The sequence below is a fragment of the Penicillium crustosum genome (genome assembly GCF_028827405.1).
Source record: "Penicillium crustosum strain IBT 35664 chromosome Unknown utg000003l_segment0_segment0, whole genome shotgun sequence".
NCBI classification, from domain to species: domain Eukaryota; kingdom Fungi; phylum Ascomycota; class Eurotiomycetes; order Eurotiales; family Aspergillaceae; genus Penicillium; species Penicillium crustosum.
The window spans coordinates 3,965,391-3,981,947 of NW_026623124.1; the positions used below are offsets into that span (position 1 = coordinate 3,965,391).

The 16,557-nt window shown below is 48.0% G+C and overlaps 6 protein-coding genes across 6 annotated transcripts; 2 read left to right on the forward strand and 4 right to left on the reverse strand.

Annotated features, from left to right (window-relative positions):
* Positions 1-1,728: 1,728 nt before the first annotated feature.
* N7487_008579 (metallophosphoesterase family protein) lies at positions 1,729-3,123 on the forward strand (the record flags this gene model as incomplete). Its single annotated transcript, XM_056876309.1, has 4 exons — positions 1,729-1,858; positions 1,908-2,365; positions 2,429-2,712; positions 2,778-3,123. 4 exons carry the CDS (start codon positions 1,729-1,731, stop codon positions 3,121-3,123), a joined length of 1,218 nt encoding a protein of 405 aa, XP_056728497.1.
* A 284-nt stretch (positions 3,124-3,407) lies between these two features.
* Positions 3,408-4,693, reverse strand: N7487_008580 (tyrosinase family protein; the record flags this gene model as incomplete). Its single annotated transcript, XM_056876310.1, has 2 exons — positions 3,408-4,137; positions 4,194-4,693. The coding sequence occupies 2 exons, from the start codon at positions 4,691-4,693 to the stop codon at positions 3,408-3,410; spliced, it is 1,230 nt and encodes a 409-aa protein (XP_056728498.1).
* Positions 4,694-5,558: 865 nt separating this feature from the next.
* On the reverse strand, positions 5,559-7,033 carry N7487_008581 (uncharacterized protein; the record flags this gene model as incomplete). Its single annotated transcript, XM_056876311.1, has 7 exons — positions 5,559-5,760; positions 5,821-5,968; positions 6,039-6,147; positions 6,207-6,521; positions 6,574-6,665; positions 6,721-6,829; positions 6,878-7,033. 7 exons carry the CDS (start codon positions 7,031-7,033, stop codon positions 5,559-5,561), a joined length of 1,131 nt encoding a protein of 376 aa, XP_056728499.1.
* Positions 7,034-8,886: 1,853 nt separating this feature from the next.
* On the forward strand, positions 8,887-10,464 carry N7487_008582 (uncharacterized protein; the record flags this gene model as incomplete). The annotated part of the gene is made up of 1 exon (XM_056876312.1): positions 8,887-10,464. One exon carries the CDS (start codon positions 8,887-8,889, stop codon positions 10,462-10,464), a length of 1,578 nt encoding a protein of 525 aa, XP_056728500.1.
* Positions 10,465-10,658: 194 nt separating this feature from the next.
* N7487_008583 (3-oxo-5-alpha-steroid 4-dehydrogenase family protein) lies at positions 10,659-11,791 on the reverse strand (the record flags this gene model as incomplete). Its single annotated transcript, XM_056876313.1, has 2 exons — positions 10,659-11,624; positions 11,678-11,791. The coding sequence occupies 2 exons, from the start codon at positions 11,789-11,791 to the stop codon at positions 10,659-10,661; spliced, it is 1,080 nt and encodes a 359-aa protein (XP_056728501.1).
* Positions 11,792-12,327: 536 nt separating this feature from the next.
* Positions 12,328-15,792, reverse strand: N7487_008584 (ubiquitin-ubiquitin ligase UFD2; the record flags this gene model as incomplete). The annotated part of the gene is made up of 6 exons (XM_056876314.1): positions 12,328-12,425; positions 12,480-12,629; positions 12,682-14,725; positions 14,777-14,987; positions 15,046-15,677; positions 15,763-15,792. The coding sequence occupies 6 exons, from the start codon at positions 15,790-15,792 to the stop codon at positions 12,328-12,330; spliced, it is 3,165 nt and encodes a 1,054-aa protein (XP_056728502.1).
* Positions 15,793-16,557: the final 765 nt, after the last annotated feature.

A 16,557-nucleotide genomic window follows, 5' to 3' on the forward strand; every position in this document is an offset into this window, starting at 1 on the left:
AAGACTGTAGGTGGAACCCTGGGGGCTGCTACTATGTATACAATTTCTAAGTGCAATGGACGTGTACTCCCGTGGGAGAACTGCTATCAGAATGATCATAGAAACAAAAGCAGAGGACATAATCAATTATCCATCCAAACACCGTTAATGAGTAAAGTCAAGCTCGGCATGCTCATCACAGATCTCGAACAGTTTGGCCTGCGTGCCAGGTTCCTACAAAGAGGCTAGCATGACCAGGTCTCAAAAACGAGGTCTATATTTCCTAGTAGTGAAGATTCCCTATAGTATTAGGGAACCTATCATTTCTGGGTAGGCTTGTGCATAGAGTAGGGACAGACAGTATTGAACCCCACGGGTGTCATGTCGTACTATATATATCGGAGCCTGGACCAACCCTGAACATCTTTAATACGCGAGGTCCCCGTCAATCCCGGGCTATTAGTCCAGTTCAGCACTGAGACTAGGCAAGAACTACCTGAGCGTAATGCTCAGATATAGTGGTCTTTTTGGCCTAGTGTGTAACCCGGCTAGTCCAGGGGCAGGTCGTAACACAAAGGCTATCAGATACTAGATTATCACAGTATAAGACACTAGAAGTCCCGATGCATGTTTCGTTCCCTGATATTATATTACACTTTCCCACATATCGGATGAATATGAACACAGCATCAACACGTAAAAAATAGCAGACAGTATAGGATGCGTAGTCCCATCAACTAAAGTATCTACTTTGCTATCAGCATCAGCTTTCAAGCCGATTGTCAGAAGAATCGGCCCCAGCTCACGGATGTGTGATTCCTTCAGTGTATCCCACGGAACAAATTGGTGCACGGTTAAAAAGGACCCGTCATCGTCGTCACTTGGAGAGTGTGTGTTGTTGAGATAACTAAGATACCTCTCTTCATATTTAGCGACTGTCACGAACACCTCATGTCGGCCTTGAGATACATGAAGGCGCCTGTGGTTATGTCAGCTCTGTTTATAGTAAAAGCAGAAGAAATAGACTTGGAGAATGCAAGAGCATTGGCTTTATTTTGGGTTTTGGCAACTTCAAGCTGATAGTGACGAGCAATCGTGAACGTTCCTTCGGGAATATTCGATTTGGGCCCAAAGCTATCACAATACGTAAACCATGATTGGCAACGAAGAAGTAGCTCTATGGTACGGTCCACCGAGTCTTTCATATCTAACATGTTGTGGACTTTGCGTGGATCATCGTACCGCTTCCACAGTACCCTGAAAAGGAGGAATTGATCTAGGTCAAATTTGGACGCAGACGAAAGATCTGCGTCGTGGATCGTTTTACCCTTGATATATTTTGAGATCCTTTTGGACCATTCCTGGGAGGACACCGTGATGGTGGCCAAAGTAGAAGAAGTTTGAACAGATTGGTGAGCTTGTGTAACACGTAGCACTGGTGCTGGGTAGAGATGATTGAAATGGCCCCGAAACGGATAATCAGATAGAATTAGCATGGGTATAATAACGGTAGACTCTCAGGAACCCGAATTTGAAATAAAATGTGATTTTGAGCAAAAAGGGGCCAGATGCTCTTTTAAAACCCTGTCAATTGTAGAAGCCGATTTAATATAGAATGTCTTGGCACAAAGGTCCCTGACGTGATCGACTGTGAAACTTTCAAGGTTCGCATGTGAATTTAGTCAAACCCTTACAAAAGCCTATCTCCCCGCACTTCCAACTTAACTCTTGATACAATATTTCTCCAATATGGTACCCCGACCGGATATCAGAGCATCGGACCAAATCGTACTCAAACCACCCACGGACCGAACCCTGCGATTCAGAGAAGATGGGACATTTCACATTGGGGTCTTTGAGGATTTGCATTTCGCAGAGGGTATGTCGTAGTAACATACAAGCAAGGGGCTCTTTCTAATCCCTTCCAGACGAAGAAAAAGACGAAAAGTCTAAAAAAGTGATGTTAAACATCCTCTCGGAGGAGGACATCGACTTCATAGTCATAAACGGCGACCTAGTATCCGGCGAAAGAACCCAAAAAGCCGATTCAAAAAAACATATCGACTCGGTCGTTTCCCCTCTTGTCAATGAGGGGTACAGCTGGGCATCAACCTATGGCAACCACGACAGCGAGGTTAATCTCAATCCGAAAGATGACATGTTCAAGGCCGAGCAAAAGTACCCCAACAGCTTGACGCAGAGTAGAATCTCCGGTGACAAGGCCGGAATAACGAATTATTACCTGCCAGTGTTTTCACATGGACAGGCAAATACCAGCACGCCTGCGCTGCTGCTGTGGTTCTTCGATTCGAAGGGTGGACATTATTATCAAAAGGAAGGAGAGGAGGGGCCTGCCGTTAAGAGACCCAGTTGGATTGATGAATCGGTAAGAAAATCCCCGATCGTACATTTTTTTTCTTCTAAGAAGCACTAACTGGGTGTATTCAAGGTCGTTGACTGGTTCACCAAAACCGATTCCAAACTGAAAAAGCAGTATGGAAAAGTCATCCCCTCGCTAGCATTCTATCACATCCCCGCCCACGCAATGCTCGAGCACCAACAAACAAGAGGCATAAATCCGCGCCTGACGCCCGGCGTGAACCGCGAACGCGTTAACCCGCAAGGAACCGGCCCGTGGACCTATGACGGCCAGGACGTCAAGTTCATGGACGCGCTACTGCACACTGAGGGCTTAATTGCAGGATTTAGCGGCCACGATCACCAAAATGACTGGTATGCGTCGCTAGCAGACAATAATTCGTCACTTGGATGATTCAAACGCTAATCAAACATTACAGGTGCTTTAAATGGGATGGCTCTCTCGTTGACCATGGTCTAACCGGGAATGGTATAAATATGTGCTACGGTCGGCATACGGGGTATGGTGGCTACGGCGATCTGCTCCGTGGTGGGCGGCAGATCTTACTCCACGAGGGAAATCTCGCAGACGACACTGAGACATGGATTCGATTGGAAGATGGGTCGGCCCAAGCCCGTGTCACGTTAAACACAACTTATGGCCAGGATCCTTACCTTGCTGTTACTAATGCTGCTGGAAAGCCCGATTCCCATGTGCAGGACCCTTTGGTTTCTTTGTCTTGGTTGTGGATTCCAATTATGATGCTCTCGCGGTGGAGGGCCTAAAAAGGTATTTTAAATATGGGTCTTGGATTGCTAAATTATTTTTGAATAAGACCTTATTCATGATCAGGTTAAGATATTCTGCATAAAGATAGACTTGTAATTTTCTTGCCTTTCCGAACTTTTTTATAGTTTCTTCTAGAGTTCTTCATCATGGATTATATACGATTTTACCCTGTACATACTGATATGGATCTTCCCACTCCGTCTATGCTTGTCATCTGGCATGCATCCAATCCATATTCCAGGGGTCTGGGTATAACCAGCCAATAGCTGACCGTCACCGGTTACAGGTAGATGTAGCAGAAAGGACCAGAAATGGTACTCATGAGATCCCGCATAGCAATAGTCTCGCCACCAGCATAACCAATATCAATGAGCGTGTCAAGAGTAGTGTTAGGAGAAGGGGGCCCGTTCAAGAAAGTGCCAGTGCCAGAAATAGCATTCAGCCGCTTGTGGAGGTCCAAGTTCTGCCAGATCCACCAAGTGCGATCAATCATACCGTGGTGGAGCCAGAAAGCAGGGTCACCAGGGCTAACAAATACATCACGAGAAGGATCACCGCCCATAGAGTAGTGACCACCACCGTGAACACCGATATTGCCGCTTCCGGGAACACCCTGCATGTTCATCTGGAAGTCGTAGATGTTGTCGTGGCGCAGAATCAGGTCCACAATCGCGGTGAAGTTAGCGTAGTCCTGGACGATCTTGGAGCTTAGATCGCGTTTCAGACAGCGGGGGTTGTATGCGAGTGGGTTGGCGGCGCTTGCGGTTTCACCTCCGGGAAGCATCAGTGCCATCGGGCCCAGGTTGACAGAGTAGTTCTTGAAAGGACCGCTGGTGACGCAGCCGCCTCCGTTGCCGGTAGGCAGGTGAATTACCGGATAGTTGGCCAGGGTCAGCTCAATGTCACCAACGGACTTGTTGTAGGCTCCGTTACCGGACATCGAAGTGTCGCTGCCGTCGAAGACTTGGGATTTTTCCAGGTTTGCGGCGTCAGCGCCCCAGTTCCAGTAACTGCGGTTATGTTAGAGCTTGGGTGTTTTTGTTAGGCGAGGGATTGTCAGACTTACGGGTAGTCGCCGGTGTAGCCACACTCGTTGCGCATGGCTTCTTCGAAGTTCCAGATGTAGTACCGGTGCCACGCCAGGAAAGTTCCCGTGTAGTGGATCTCCATGGTCTGGTTGATATGAGTAGCGACGAAGTCATCGTAACGGGAGCGCGCACCAGGGGCCTTGTCGGATGGAGTGAGCGAGGGCAACCCCTGGAGGCAAAGGATGGACTTGATGTAGGACTTCTTCTGGCTGCTAGAGAAAGTCCTCCAATCGCGACGAATACGCAGACTACGCAATGAACAGCCACCACGCTTCTCAATGTCCGAGTCGCCCGAGACATTCTCGAGGGTGGTGTTGTATGCCAGCCCAGCCAGGCTATCAAGCTGGGACTCAGCGACTGGCAGGGAGGTGGACGCAGTGGTGGGGGTGGCAGCGCTCACGACACTCTCCACGGCAGCGGGCATAGCCCACGCCTGTGCGAACAAAGCTCCCAAAGCGAGTATGGAAACGGCAACCATGATGACAAGTTGAATATTTGAACCTATGAAAGACCAATTGCACACCAAGAGTTTAGGAGACGTGGTGATCAAGCCGAAAGAACCCGAGCATGATCGTTGATTTAAAGCCTAGGTGCATATGCTAATCACTATCTCGGATTTCCGAGTTGAACTAAAGCAGAGTGGTGCCGCTATCACCTTTTTTCCTGCATAAGTTCATAATCTCCCCGTCTGCTAGGACCTTTTAGGGCATCAGGCCATGTCTCGCTTGCTCCATCGGGTAATGCCGACAAGTTAGCGCACATTTCCCATTTTGGAAAGTCAATCGGTTCTACCATTTATCCACTTAAATCGCTGGATCACTCACGGATCGGCCCTTTGTACCCTGGAGATCATCCAAAATACACGGGAGCCCCGGATATATGGGAAACCCCCAAATTGTACTCATAAATCCAAAACAACACTGTCAGCAGAAACAGCCACCCCATGGTCCCCTTGTTCCTTGGCGACTTGGCAATTTCGGCTAAGTGACAGGTCCAATCACATGGAGATGTTAAATCGAATTCAATCAAAAGCTAATATGAGAATGACATTCCGTTGCTCTAACTGCGTAAAACTCCGATAAGCTGTAGAGGGTAATCCACCAGGTATGCAGTCTTCCTCTCCATCCGAGGCTCGTCTCCCTGTGCTTTTCTTACTAATATTATAATGTCCACTTATTATCTATGTAGTTACCTAGGTCTGATTCTAATAACCAACTATTCTCTCGGATACCGTGTCTACGTATAATCTTGAACATCCTTTATTGGAATAAAATAATATTCCCAAGCTAGCGTCGATCTTGACTTGAATATGCCAACTCAATATAAAAGTATGTAAAGTATGATTACACACCATTACTATCCATAGACCCACGCGAGTATTCACCACTCGCATAATCTTGAACGACTCGAACCGACACCAGTCTTGCCAACTTCGCCCCTGCTCGATCAATCCAGTCCCAGTCAGTGAAGTCAGACTGGCACAGTGCCAAATCAACGCGCTTGACTATATGCGCAATGCCGAGATATAACTGCATATATGCGAGACTAAGTAGATTAAGATGTCAGCTGGGTAAATCACGTCTAAAATTGAAGCAAAAAATGTACTTTATTCCGATGCAGGCATTATTTCCCTTCTGGAATGGTGTAAAACACCTGTCGCGCTCTTTATCGCTGTTTATCAGCCAACGCTCGGGAATAAATCGTGTCGGTTCCGGATACGCCTCTGCGTTTTGATGCATGGCGTATATGCTGTCTGCGATAATAGTCTAGCGAGTGGTTCGTCAGTGAGAATAACAGGCTTGCTGATGGTGCGGAACGTATACCTTGAGGGAGGTAGTGCTGGCCAATAGTGTATCCCCCTGCTGGAACGACCCTAGGCAAGAGGCCCGGGAGGCTAGGATGCATACGCAGGGTTTCTTTCACTACTGCTGTCTATGAAAAAAAAGTTAGCAAAGAATGTGCTCTGAATTTGGGGATATGGGAAATTTTACCAGATATGGTAGCTTGGTCAAACTGCTCCAATCGTCGCTTTCAAGAGAGTAATCCATCAACTCGCCGCGGAGGCGGTGGCGCATTGCAGGAAACTTAATGAGCTCGAAGATTGCCGCAGATAGAGCCATTGCTGAGGAATCGGTGTTGGGGACCAGGAACTGTAGCGTGTGTTGCATTATATCACGATCCACTGCGGTGGATAGAGCGCCAGCGGGGTTTGTGCCGAGTATCATTTCACATACTGAGCCTGAACCTCCAAAAGATTCGGAGTTATTTTTCTTCTCCTGGCATCTTCTGATCAAAATGTTGCATTTCTGCGAGAGTATGAGTGTCATTCTGGGATTATACATCACCGTTTGTCCATACCTCTCGTAGGCCTCGAAGGCCAGGAGCCAGAGAGTCGGCAATGCAAGGAGGAATCTTTGAACCGAGATATCCCAAGAGAGGGAAGTTCAAGACTAGATAATAATCAGAATAATGTTCTTGTTAGAATGAAGTGAGAAAACAGCCTACTCAGCAAAGATTTAGAGCCAATCTCATCCAGCGTATCCAGCAAGTCAGAGCGACACCCAGTGGGAACTAACTCAGGATCCCCGAGGAAAGCCTCGGCCATCGTATTGCACTATTCAAATTTAGTACAACTAATGCGTCCAGCTGAGATTCCACATACCGTCAATGAGCGGATTACGTTTACCAGGTCAATGCCTTTTCTCTCTGCCGACTGTTGTGAGATTATATCCGAGGCTGAATTTAACCGCCTAACAAAACCGGCAGAGGCGCGGTCCGCGGCACCCTTGGAGAAAAACGGATTCATGGCCGCTCGCATTGTGCGATGCCTTTTTGGATCGGTCACCGAGAGTAACAAGACCGCTCCTCGATTATGCCAGAATCCTCCCCATTTTAAGAAATCAGAGTTGCGTGAGAAGATTCTGTTAAGGATATGAGAATGTATTCGTATGGTCGGTGGCAGTGGATAAGGGAGGCATAACACACTCATGGTATACATCTGGGTCATTGACATGGACATAATTGGGACCAATGCACACCACGGGGGAGTCTGTCGTCTCATAAGTATCTGATTATATAGGGTCACGTTGAGTCACATATCATAGTGCTGGTGAAGCTCAGGGATAATTTTGACCATGCCATCCCGGAATGTATCAAGATAAAATCGATAATAGTCAGTGCAAGCGGCCAATTTCGGGCCCGGGATGCCTCGTAGTGGGTGAAGATAGAGCCTCCAGAGGTACACCACAGCCGGCAAGACTATGGAACCGATAGCCAGGACGCACAGAACTGTAGCCTGTGAGCTAGTCCATAGTAGAGCCAGACAACTGGCAATCATAGTACCGGCTCTGTCTCGTTTTAATGTGTGAAAAGGATGACGGAGAGTTAAAATAGCTGGTATAAACAAGAACTACAATCCCTGAGCTTAAGCCATGTCTTTTTAATCCCTCCCTTGCCATGGAGTACTTTGCATAATGGTCCTATAGCTGAGCAGCCAGTACATGCTGATTTGCACATACGGAACAGGTAATTCTGTGTTGATAGGTCCTAGCTGAGACTTCCGGGATCATGGCGCATATGTACCCAAACGGTGGGTCCTAAAGCATCCTCGCAGCTAAGCCCTCCTCGTGGGTTGCCTAGTCTCGCATTTTCCTAAGCCTCGCTCAATAAGTTCTACATATTGAAAGGGGTTTCATATTGATAGGTAATATCTAGTGGTAAAGACAGGAAGGGCAACATCTCGAATAGTAGTATATGAAGCTATTTGGTACAAGGTATAAATACATATGAAAATCTTTTGTCCGCCATAAAAAAAGAAAGCAGGATAAGTTGAGTTTAGATCGGTAATCAAATCCACTTATACCGAAATCGCCGATCGAAAATGAGATCCATACAACCTAGATGCGCCGACATGAGAGATTCATGGCACTAGTGAAACTAGTTCTTTCCTTCATGCATTACGCTCATTTCCCAGGCCATTCCCCGCCACTCTACTCTTTTATCTTTATATTATAGCATACAATATACTCCGTAGTTTACCTGTGTTGAAAAGTTTCAGTGAATCTCGTTACTCATGTCAGCCTTCTACTTACCTGCCCATAGCGCTGTCATGCCAGAAATGGCAGCAATGTATGTATTCGTCATGCAGCATGAGAAACTCTGATTCCAATTTATTGTGAAACAGCCTACAGATTGTCATTTGGACTGGAAATCTCGGTTCCCTCCGGGGCTGAAAGCGTTTGCTGTGATCTCTGACGATCCCTCGGATTGTGAGAATAATCTAAAGCGAAGAACCCATCTCTTGCATCTCTGGATGCATGGATGTACATATACTGCATATAATCTACATAATTAGTCAATAACTTGAGATGAGATTATGACATATAGTAAACGCCATTTATATTGTAGAAAATTCATGAAAATGTCATATATTATCGGTGGACCCGGTGGGCCATGTGGAGAGGGGATGATCTTCCAAAGTGGCAGAGTAGGTCTAGTTCGAATTATGGAGCAGATCTCTCTCTACAGAGTATCTGCAGGCTTGTCTTGCATGACTAGCTTGCAGTTGGAAAATTCCACCGCCGTCGCAAACTCTGCCAAACACCTCAGACATCTCTCCTCCATAATTGACATACTATGCACAAGAAAGCCTAGATGGACGCTGAAAAAAAAATGACAACCGGCCAACCAGCAATACAATGGCGTTTCTGGAGTATTTTTGCCTCCCTCCGTCTGCTGAGTCTCATTGCTTCGATCGATGTAAGCATTGTCACTACGGCGTTACCAACCATCACCCGCGAGATTGGGGGCGAACTTCAGTACGTATGGATCGCCAACTCATACCCGTTGGCTTCAACCGTACCGCAGCCACTGTATGCGCAAATTTCCAACATTGTCGGCCGGCGAAACCCCCTGTTGGTGGCGGTTTCGCTCTTCGCTATGGGCAGTGGAATTGCAGGAGGGGCTACCAATCCCGCTATGCTTATTGCTGGACGAGTAGTGCAGGGTCTGGGAACGGGTGGAATTTACGTGTTGTCTGCCATTGTCATCAGCGATCTGGTGCCACTACGACAACGTAGCCAGTACGTGAGCATCATGTTTTTGATGGCAACCGTTGGAGGTGCTATTGGCCCGCTAGTCGGGGGTGCATTTGCTGAGCGCGACTGGCGTTGGGTTTTCTATATGAACGTCCCGGCTTCGGGAGTCGCCTTGGTTTTGATTTTCTTCGCGTTGAAGGAAAATCCCACTGATGGCTCAATCAAGACCGCTCTTTCTCGAGTCGATCTCTTAGGAAATGCCATTCTGGTCCCATCCATACTGGCCATTCTCCTAGGTGCTGTTCTCGGCGGTGTCGTGTATCCATGGTCATCGTACCATGTCATCGTTCCTCTTGTCCTGGGGGTTTTGGGGTGGGCACTATTCCATGTACATCAGGCATTCTGTAAAGAGCCCAGTATACCACCTCGTCTGTTCCGAAACCGCTCGACGGTCTCGGCTTATGGGATGAGCTTCATCGCCTACCTACTCACCCAGGTCTCCTCCTATTTCTTGCCAGTCTACTTCATGGCCGTGGCTAATGCGTCACCAATCCGAGTCGGAGTCGACTGCCTGATATACTCAGTGGTGGTGCCGGTCAGCGCTGTGTTCGCAGGAGGTTTCGTGGCACGTACGGGAGTGTACAGATCGTTGTTTTGGAGTAGATTTGCGCTACAGGCAGTGGGTTATGGACTGTTGTCGACGCTGGACGGGTCATATTCTCAAGCCAGATTCTTCGGGTTCCAGGCCCTTGCAGCTTGCGGAACTGGTCTTGTTATACCGGCTCTCTTGCCTGCAATTCTGTCGCCGCTTCCAGAATCAGACGTTGCCAGCGCTAATGGCGCCTATTCATTTCTGCGGTCGTTTGCGTTTGTTTGGGGTATCACGATCGCATCGGTTATCTTCAACGGCCAGTTCAAGGTCCACGGGGGTCAGATCAGTGATGAAACCGTACGGGTAAAGCTTGTCGACGGCGCGGCATATACCTTTGCCAGTGGAGGATACATCTTCCAGCTTCCACAGTCTACCAGGAATCAGGTTATTGGCGTGTACTCCAAGGCTCTTGCGACTGTGTGGCAGGCAGCGATTGCATTCGCCTGTGTGGGTTTCCTTCTAGGGCTGATTGTGAAACACGTCCCACTGCGAAAGACGCTTCATGAAACTAACGAAGAGCCAGAGAATATCTCAGTTACCAAGCAGACTCAGGATGTCTAGTTTAAGACTCAGTCTTGACACTATATACCCGTAGCTAAAGGCCTCTCGGTTTTAGATATACAGAAACGATGTACTAAGTAATTCAACTTCAGATACACGGGAAAAAGAATATTGTTATTTGGATATTAAGCCCGGGAAGCCAGTGACAAAGAAAAACACAAAGAAAAAGGCTACTTCGAGGAGCTCAGTGGATTTCACATCCACGCACAGCCAGGGACAACAGCACCCCTCCCAGCAACAGCCTTCTTCCCGAACTTCTCAACATACCACTTCCGTCCCCAGCGCGCATGGGGTAACATATTTGTAATTGCATTGATAACAAAGACCACAGCGGGCAAAGGCAGCGACACATCGAGCTTACCAGCCACCCACGCCGCAGGCACCAACCAAGGCGCAAGATGCAGCGGTGGAGCGATCCCCACAGAAGATGCTGAAACGGAGATAGGTAGGGCGGAGAGTGGTACAACTGCCGTACCAGCGAGAGCAAAACCAATCCACTCGAGCCATTCGAAGACGTAATGCGGATACAAGATGTGTCGGAAGACACCACGGGAAGGTGGAATGACGTAGACTTTGTGGTACTTGTTTCCGTTCCCTTGTCCTGCTGAAGTTTCGTCGTCTGCCTTTTTGGCGGTGCGCTTTTCGGCTTCTTCACGTCTAAGTCGAAATAGTGCTGTCTCTGAGTAGATGTTGCCGGCCATTCCGATGACGAATAAGAGTACCCCCACAGTGGGGATGAGATCTGTCACCGCAGAGCGAGACGGACTTCTGCTGCTAGCTTCGTGGAAGCTTGGAATAGTCGGCACTGTATATCCACGCAACCAGCCAGCCAGACAAGCTGAATTGAACCAATTGAAGAGCATGGCGGAGGACATGATGGCAACATGGATGGGGGACATGCTGGGGGCGGAGAAGAAAGGGGAGATGATAGCGCGGTTGAGATAGTGGATGCAGTACATAGTTACAATGAGGATGTTGGACACAGGGAGATCAGTGAATGAGGGTGCAAATGGTGATGGGGTGACCATGCAATATATCAAGTTGATAGGCCCGACAATTTCCATGGCAGACCAGGCGATACGTCCTGGGATGTTGAAGATGGACTGTGAGGAAGTTTTCCCTGCTGGATGCCAGGATAGAATCCATTGAGCTACCGTGATCTAAATGCACCGAGTTAGTCTTGTGATGTCATATAGGGCTTCAGAGTCCTGACCAGGGGGAAATATTGGAAGCAGCATAGAATTGGAGTATAGACAGCCGGGGTTGGAAGGAAGATCTCCGTAGTGGAGGGCAAAGCTTCCCAACAAGTGGAAATATTCGCACCCATATTGAACAATTGAGAGTTGAAGAGAAGAAGATTGAAGATCACGGAGGATAAACAAGAAGCTTAAAAGCTGGTGATATGGAAGGCGGTGGGTCCCGGATAAGGAGTTGCAACTTCACCTCTTGTTCTCCCTCTTCCTCTTCCTCTTTCTCTTCTATTCTGTTCTTTTTACCTTATATGTCTTTTTTAAAGGACAAACAGTGTCGGCATTACTGATCAAGTGGACAATTTCTGGCAAGATGTGCATGAATTGTCAAATTCAAGAAATATACTCTGTACTACTTCGAATACAGGTCGTGCAAACGAAATCCCTCCTACAACTACAAAGGGTAGGACAGCAGAGACAAATTTCAAAGATTGAGCAAATTGACGATAGGACTGGGTTCGTTTGATTCTCTACTCGACAAAAAGGCACACACATAAATAACTCAGGGCTTTTTTCCACATAAACGAAGGGTAGTATTCTGTCCCGTGAACGCTAATGGAAATGCCCACAAACAAGCAAGCTTGTGAATTAAATCATAAAAAGCTCCCGCTCCTTAATTCGATGTGTCCATCCGATCATGCACCATTTCCCTCCGTTTGCCGGCTAATTTTTCTGTCTTAAACGCCTCGATCTTGGCTTTAAGTTCGGTGTCTAGGAAAGATAGGTTAGTAGTAGAACAACACCTAGGAAAGGGAGATTGCTTACCAGCCACTACATCTTCGATCTTCAATGGGACACGGTTGAATGGATCATGGGGGTCACTGAGGAGATGTGAGCGGATTGTGGCACGGTCAATGGAGATCCGTGAGCCGGGAAGGATGACTGGGTCGTCCATGAGTGAATACATAAGAGGATCTAGAATAATTAGCAGCTGTCGAAAAACAGAGTTTAGATAAGGGGGGCATACCGAGGAACTCTTCGGGAATCTCGCCCATGTCTTCCTCTGCTTGATCATCGGCCTCCTTGGCAGCCTGGACCTTCTTCTGCAGCTGACTCCAGTGACGGAGCTGCTCGGGGGATTTCAGCGACCACTTTCGGATGATGTCGGCCGCCTTCTCGAAGTTGGCTGGCTTGTAGGATCGGCCATCACGGGCAACAGCCAGGATGAAGTTCTCCTTGTTAATCAGGTTAAGATAGACGTCGACAATCTCACTAAGAAGAGCACGGGGGTTGAAGCCATATTCCTGCAGGTTATCCACCCGGAGGTTGGAGCTCTTGGGTCCAACCATTGCGTCGAGGTTGTAGTCCAGCATGTCCGCCAGACGCTGCACGATTTCAGGCATTGTGAACGAGTCAGCAAGCGCATCAGTGAATAGCTTGAGCATTGCCACGGTTTGGTTAGTCAGTTGCATGTAGCTCTTGGCGCTGCGCTGGGCCGACGACAGATGCTCTTCGCGCTGCTGGCGAGTTGCGGCATCCATTGCGTGACCCTGGGTATTCAACTCGGTCTGAGTGTTGTGAATGGTCTTGAAAGCACCGAAGGATTCATCAAGTACGTAAGTGACATCGTTCAGTAGGAGGTTGACAAATTGGACGAAGAAATCCAGGTTCTGATTGGCTTGAAGGGATAACTTCTCGCGATACAGAGTGTTTGGCCAAATGCATTTAATGATCTCGAAGATCTCGTAACGGATGTTGAACTTGTCGTAGAATTGCGAATGTGTTCCCGTGAACTCTGCCTCAATGTAGAATTTCATGACCGCATGGAGGAGATGCTCGTTGGCAAATGGCATGGAGTGGAGAAGGTCGACCAAAACACCACTGGCGCCACCAGGGCGTTTCCAGGTGCCTCGGAACAAGATGGAAATCAGTCCGGCTTTCAAGTAGGGATTCTTAATGTAGGTGGAGCTCTCCAGGAATGTGATGCACAGCATTACCAACTCATCTCCCTGGGTGGCGGTGATGATCTGTGGCATGCACCACATGATAAACTTGAAGTTGCTGACAACGTCCTCCAAGAAGTACTCTGGTAGACATTTGAAGACTTCAGGTTGCTCCTCTGGAAGAGGAAGGGTAACCTGCTCCTTGGGGAAGTTCTTTCCCGAGACGAGTCTCAGAAGCCACACGGTGACATATCGCATGAATAGCATGGAACGAGCCTGCCACTGCTCATCAAACAACACACCCTGCAGACTGTATTTGAGAGCAATGCCCAAGTCGAGTTTGTCTTTGTACTTCTTCAGGGCCGTATCGAAGGTGCGCAATTGCTGTGGGTTGTTGAGCCAGCGAACCCGCTCAAGTTCAAATTTAGTGATTGTACTCTCCATCTGTCGCACATCTTTCTCGAGTTGCTCCATCTTCGACGTCAATGATTCACTGCCGTAGTGATGAGCGGCGACAGTCAGGAAAAATATTTCGGTGATAAAGTTTGAGGTTCCCTCGACTCTCTTTGAATAGAAAGCGTCGGAAGCATGCTGATCGGCATTGATTTTGGTCTCATCCCGCATGTCAACCCGAGAATCGCGGTGGAGATAATCCGCATCGACTCTGTCGATTTTGGTGAATGCCGCATCCATGAACGGCTCACAGAGCTGGTCGAGGCACGTTGTGATATTGAACATGAATCCATCAGACGATACCTGTGTAGGGTCGACCTGCATCGCCCGTCGTTTGTGGTTGATGTTCATAGCAGTAGCGAACCAATCCAAAACACGATCCCGAGCCTCTTTCGAGGCCCGGATCAGGTGGTTAACAACATCAAGAAGATCAGAGCTAAGCATCTGCTGTGTCATTCGAAGCGATCGCTGGGCGTTGGAAATGTATGCCTGATCCCGGGTTTTGGGGCTAGAGAAATAGGACAGGGTGACATTAGCTTGGAGGGGTGAGAGACGGAACCATGGACCCAGAAGAGTGGCTTTCTCGAATTGAGCAGGATCCTTGGTGTTGTTAAAAAAGGAGGATTCCGTGATTGCAGCCGCAATGGATCCGTGGCGAACAAGATTCCGAAGGGCCTGAACAAACTGGTCAGACGTGGTCCAGGGAAATGCGGACGTTTGACTTACAATAGCGTATGGCTTGTAGTCATCGTTAACATCCATGGAAGAAAGCTGCGTGCTCAACTGCTCGACGGCAGATATGAAGGCAGGCTTAACAGAGTCGTCTTCGTCGAATCTTCTGACGGCCTCATTGATAAACTCGAAATCGATTCCTTTGTCGTCCTCAGGGTCGATAAGAAGGTATGCGGCCAACGATGATTGCGGGGACCATTCGCTCCTATAGTCCAAACAGTCAGTATCGAGTGTCAGTGCAGTGACATTCCAGAAAAACGAACCCAAACATCTCTGGCATTGTGATCGCAAAGATACAGTAGCTCATGCACAGGCGTCGCGCCTCACACAGAACTTGATACTTTGGGTCATTATCTCCCGTCCGCCTCAGTCCTTTGTATAGCTTTGTGATGCGCTTCCAGCATGGGAGCAGATAATCAAGGGGACGCTGTCTCTCGGCCTTTGACGCAGCCTCTAGGAGGGCTTGGTCCAGAACTGCGACCTGGATGCGCAGATCCTGGCCCTCATCCTGCAGTTCGCTCCGAAGTCCAGGCAAGTATGTGCGGTTGCCATGAATATCACGTTGCCCTTCTTCCTTAAGGGTCACTCTAAACACGGCACTTAGTGTCCGGTCTTCGAAGGCTTCGATGCTTTCGATTTTCTGTGGCGGAGGAGTGCTCGGGGCTGAGGGAGCGGCGGATCGTGGTCGCTCTGGTGTAGCCGCGGCCGGTGTGATCTTGATCCGCTTCCCTTCTGACTGCGGGGTTTGTGGCGCGTTGAAAAGGCGGCTCGGTGGCTGAGTGGACAGTGGTGAATGTGATGGAGATGTGTTAGCTGAGCTCTGTGCCGAGTCGGAGTTGCCATCCACTGGGGGCTGGGCTGGGTTTGAGAGCTTTGCAAGTCGCTTGTTGCGAATCTTTTTTTATCAAGAATAGATGTCAGTTCTCAAGTCACTACGGGGACGGCACAGTTTCGTAATTTGAACACAACAAGCAACTGACCTTGTCGGCGTCAGAAATAGTGTCCGACATATTAGCTGAAAGTCAGACAATAAGCCGATTTGAAAAGGTTGGCGAAACCGCTAATCTGGTGGACCGGGTCGGCAGAATGTCAATATTGTCCTGACCGTGTGGGAATCATAAGGAGGCGTGAAAGCGGAATAAGGCTGCTTCAAAGCCTCGAAGTGGGGGCAATGGAGTCTAGAATCCGCAGACGATGAACAAGATATTTGTGATTCCGTGATGATCTCCGAGATTCGCTTTTGTTCTGATTCGAGAGCGCCGTGATCAAATTTGACTAAGCGAATCTGATGGTCCATGGTTGGGCGTGAGATACAGAAAAGATACTTGTGTTTACGCGTGATCTACGCGCGTAAAACAATGTACCTCCGAAGTCACTTTTTCATCCGTTTGAACAAACGCTAAGCTATTCTGAATAAAATATAGATCGCTCCTATGGTCTGTTCTGTAGATATACTATTATATGTTCAAATGTTGAAGCCAAAACACAAGGGCCTTATCTATATACTTCAAATTTCTGGTCATAATATCAATACACATGTAAAATTACTCCGCAGTGTGATGTGATATATCTTCTATATTCATACTGTGCTCAGAAATGAGAATTAAAGCCCAATTATGAGCCTTGGGAAAACCAAGAGGGCAAATCCAGTAAGATGTTAGATGCACTCAAAACTGTAGGAAAAATAAAATGTACAGTTAATGAACTTAAACTCCCATAGATGCCACCTCGGGCTAATAATGATATTAGAGCACGGTCTTCCGCAGAAAGCAGAT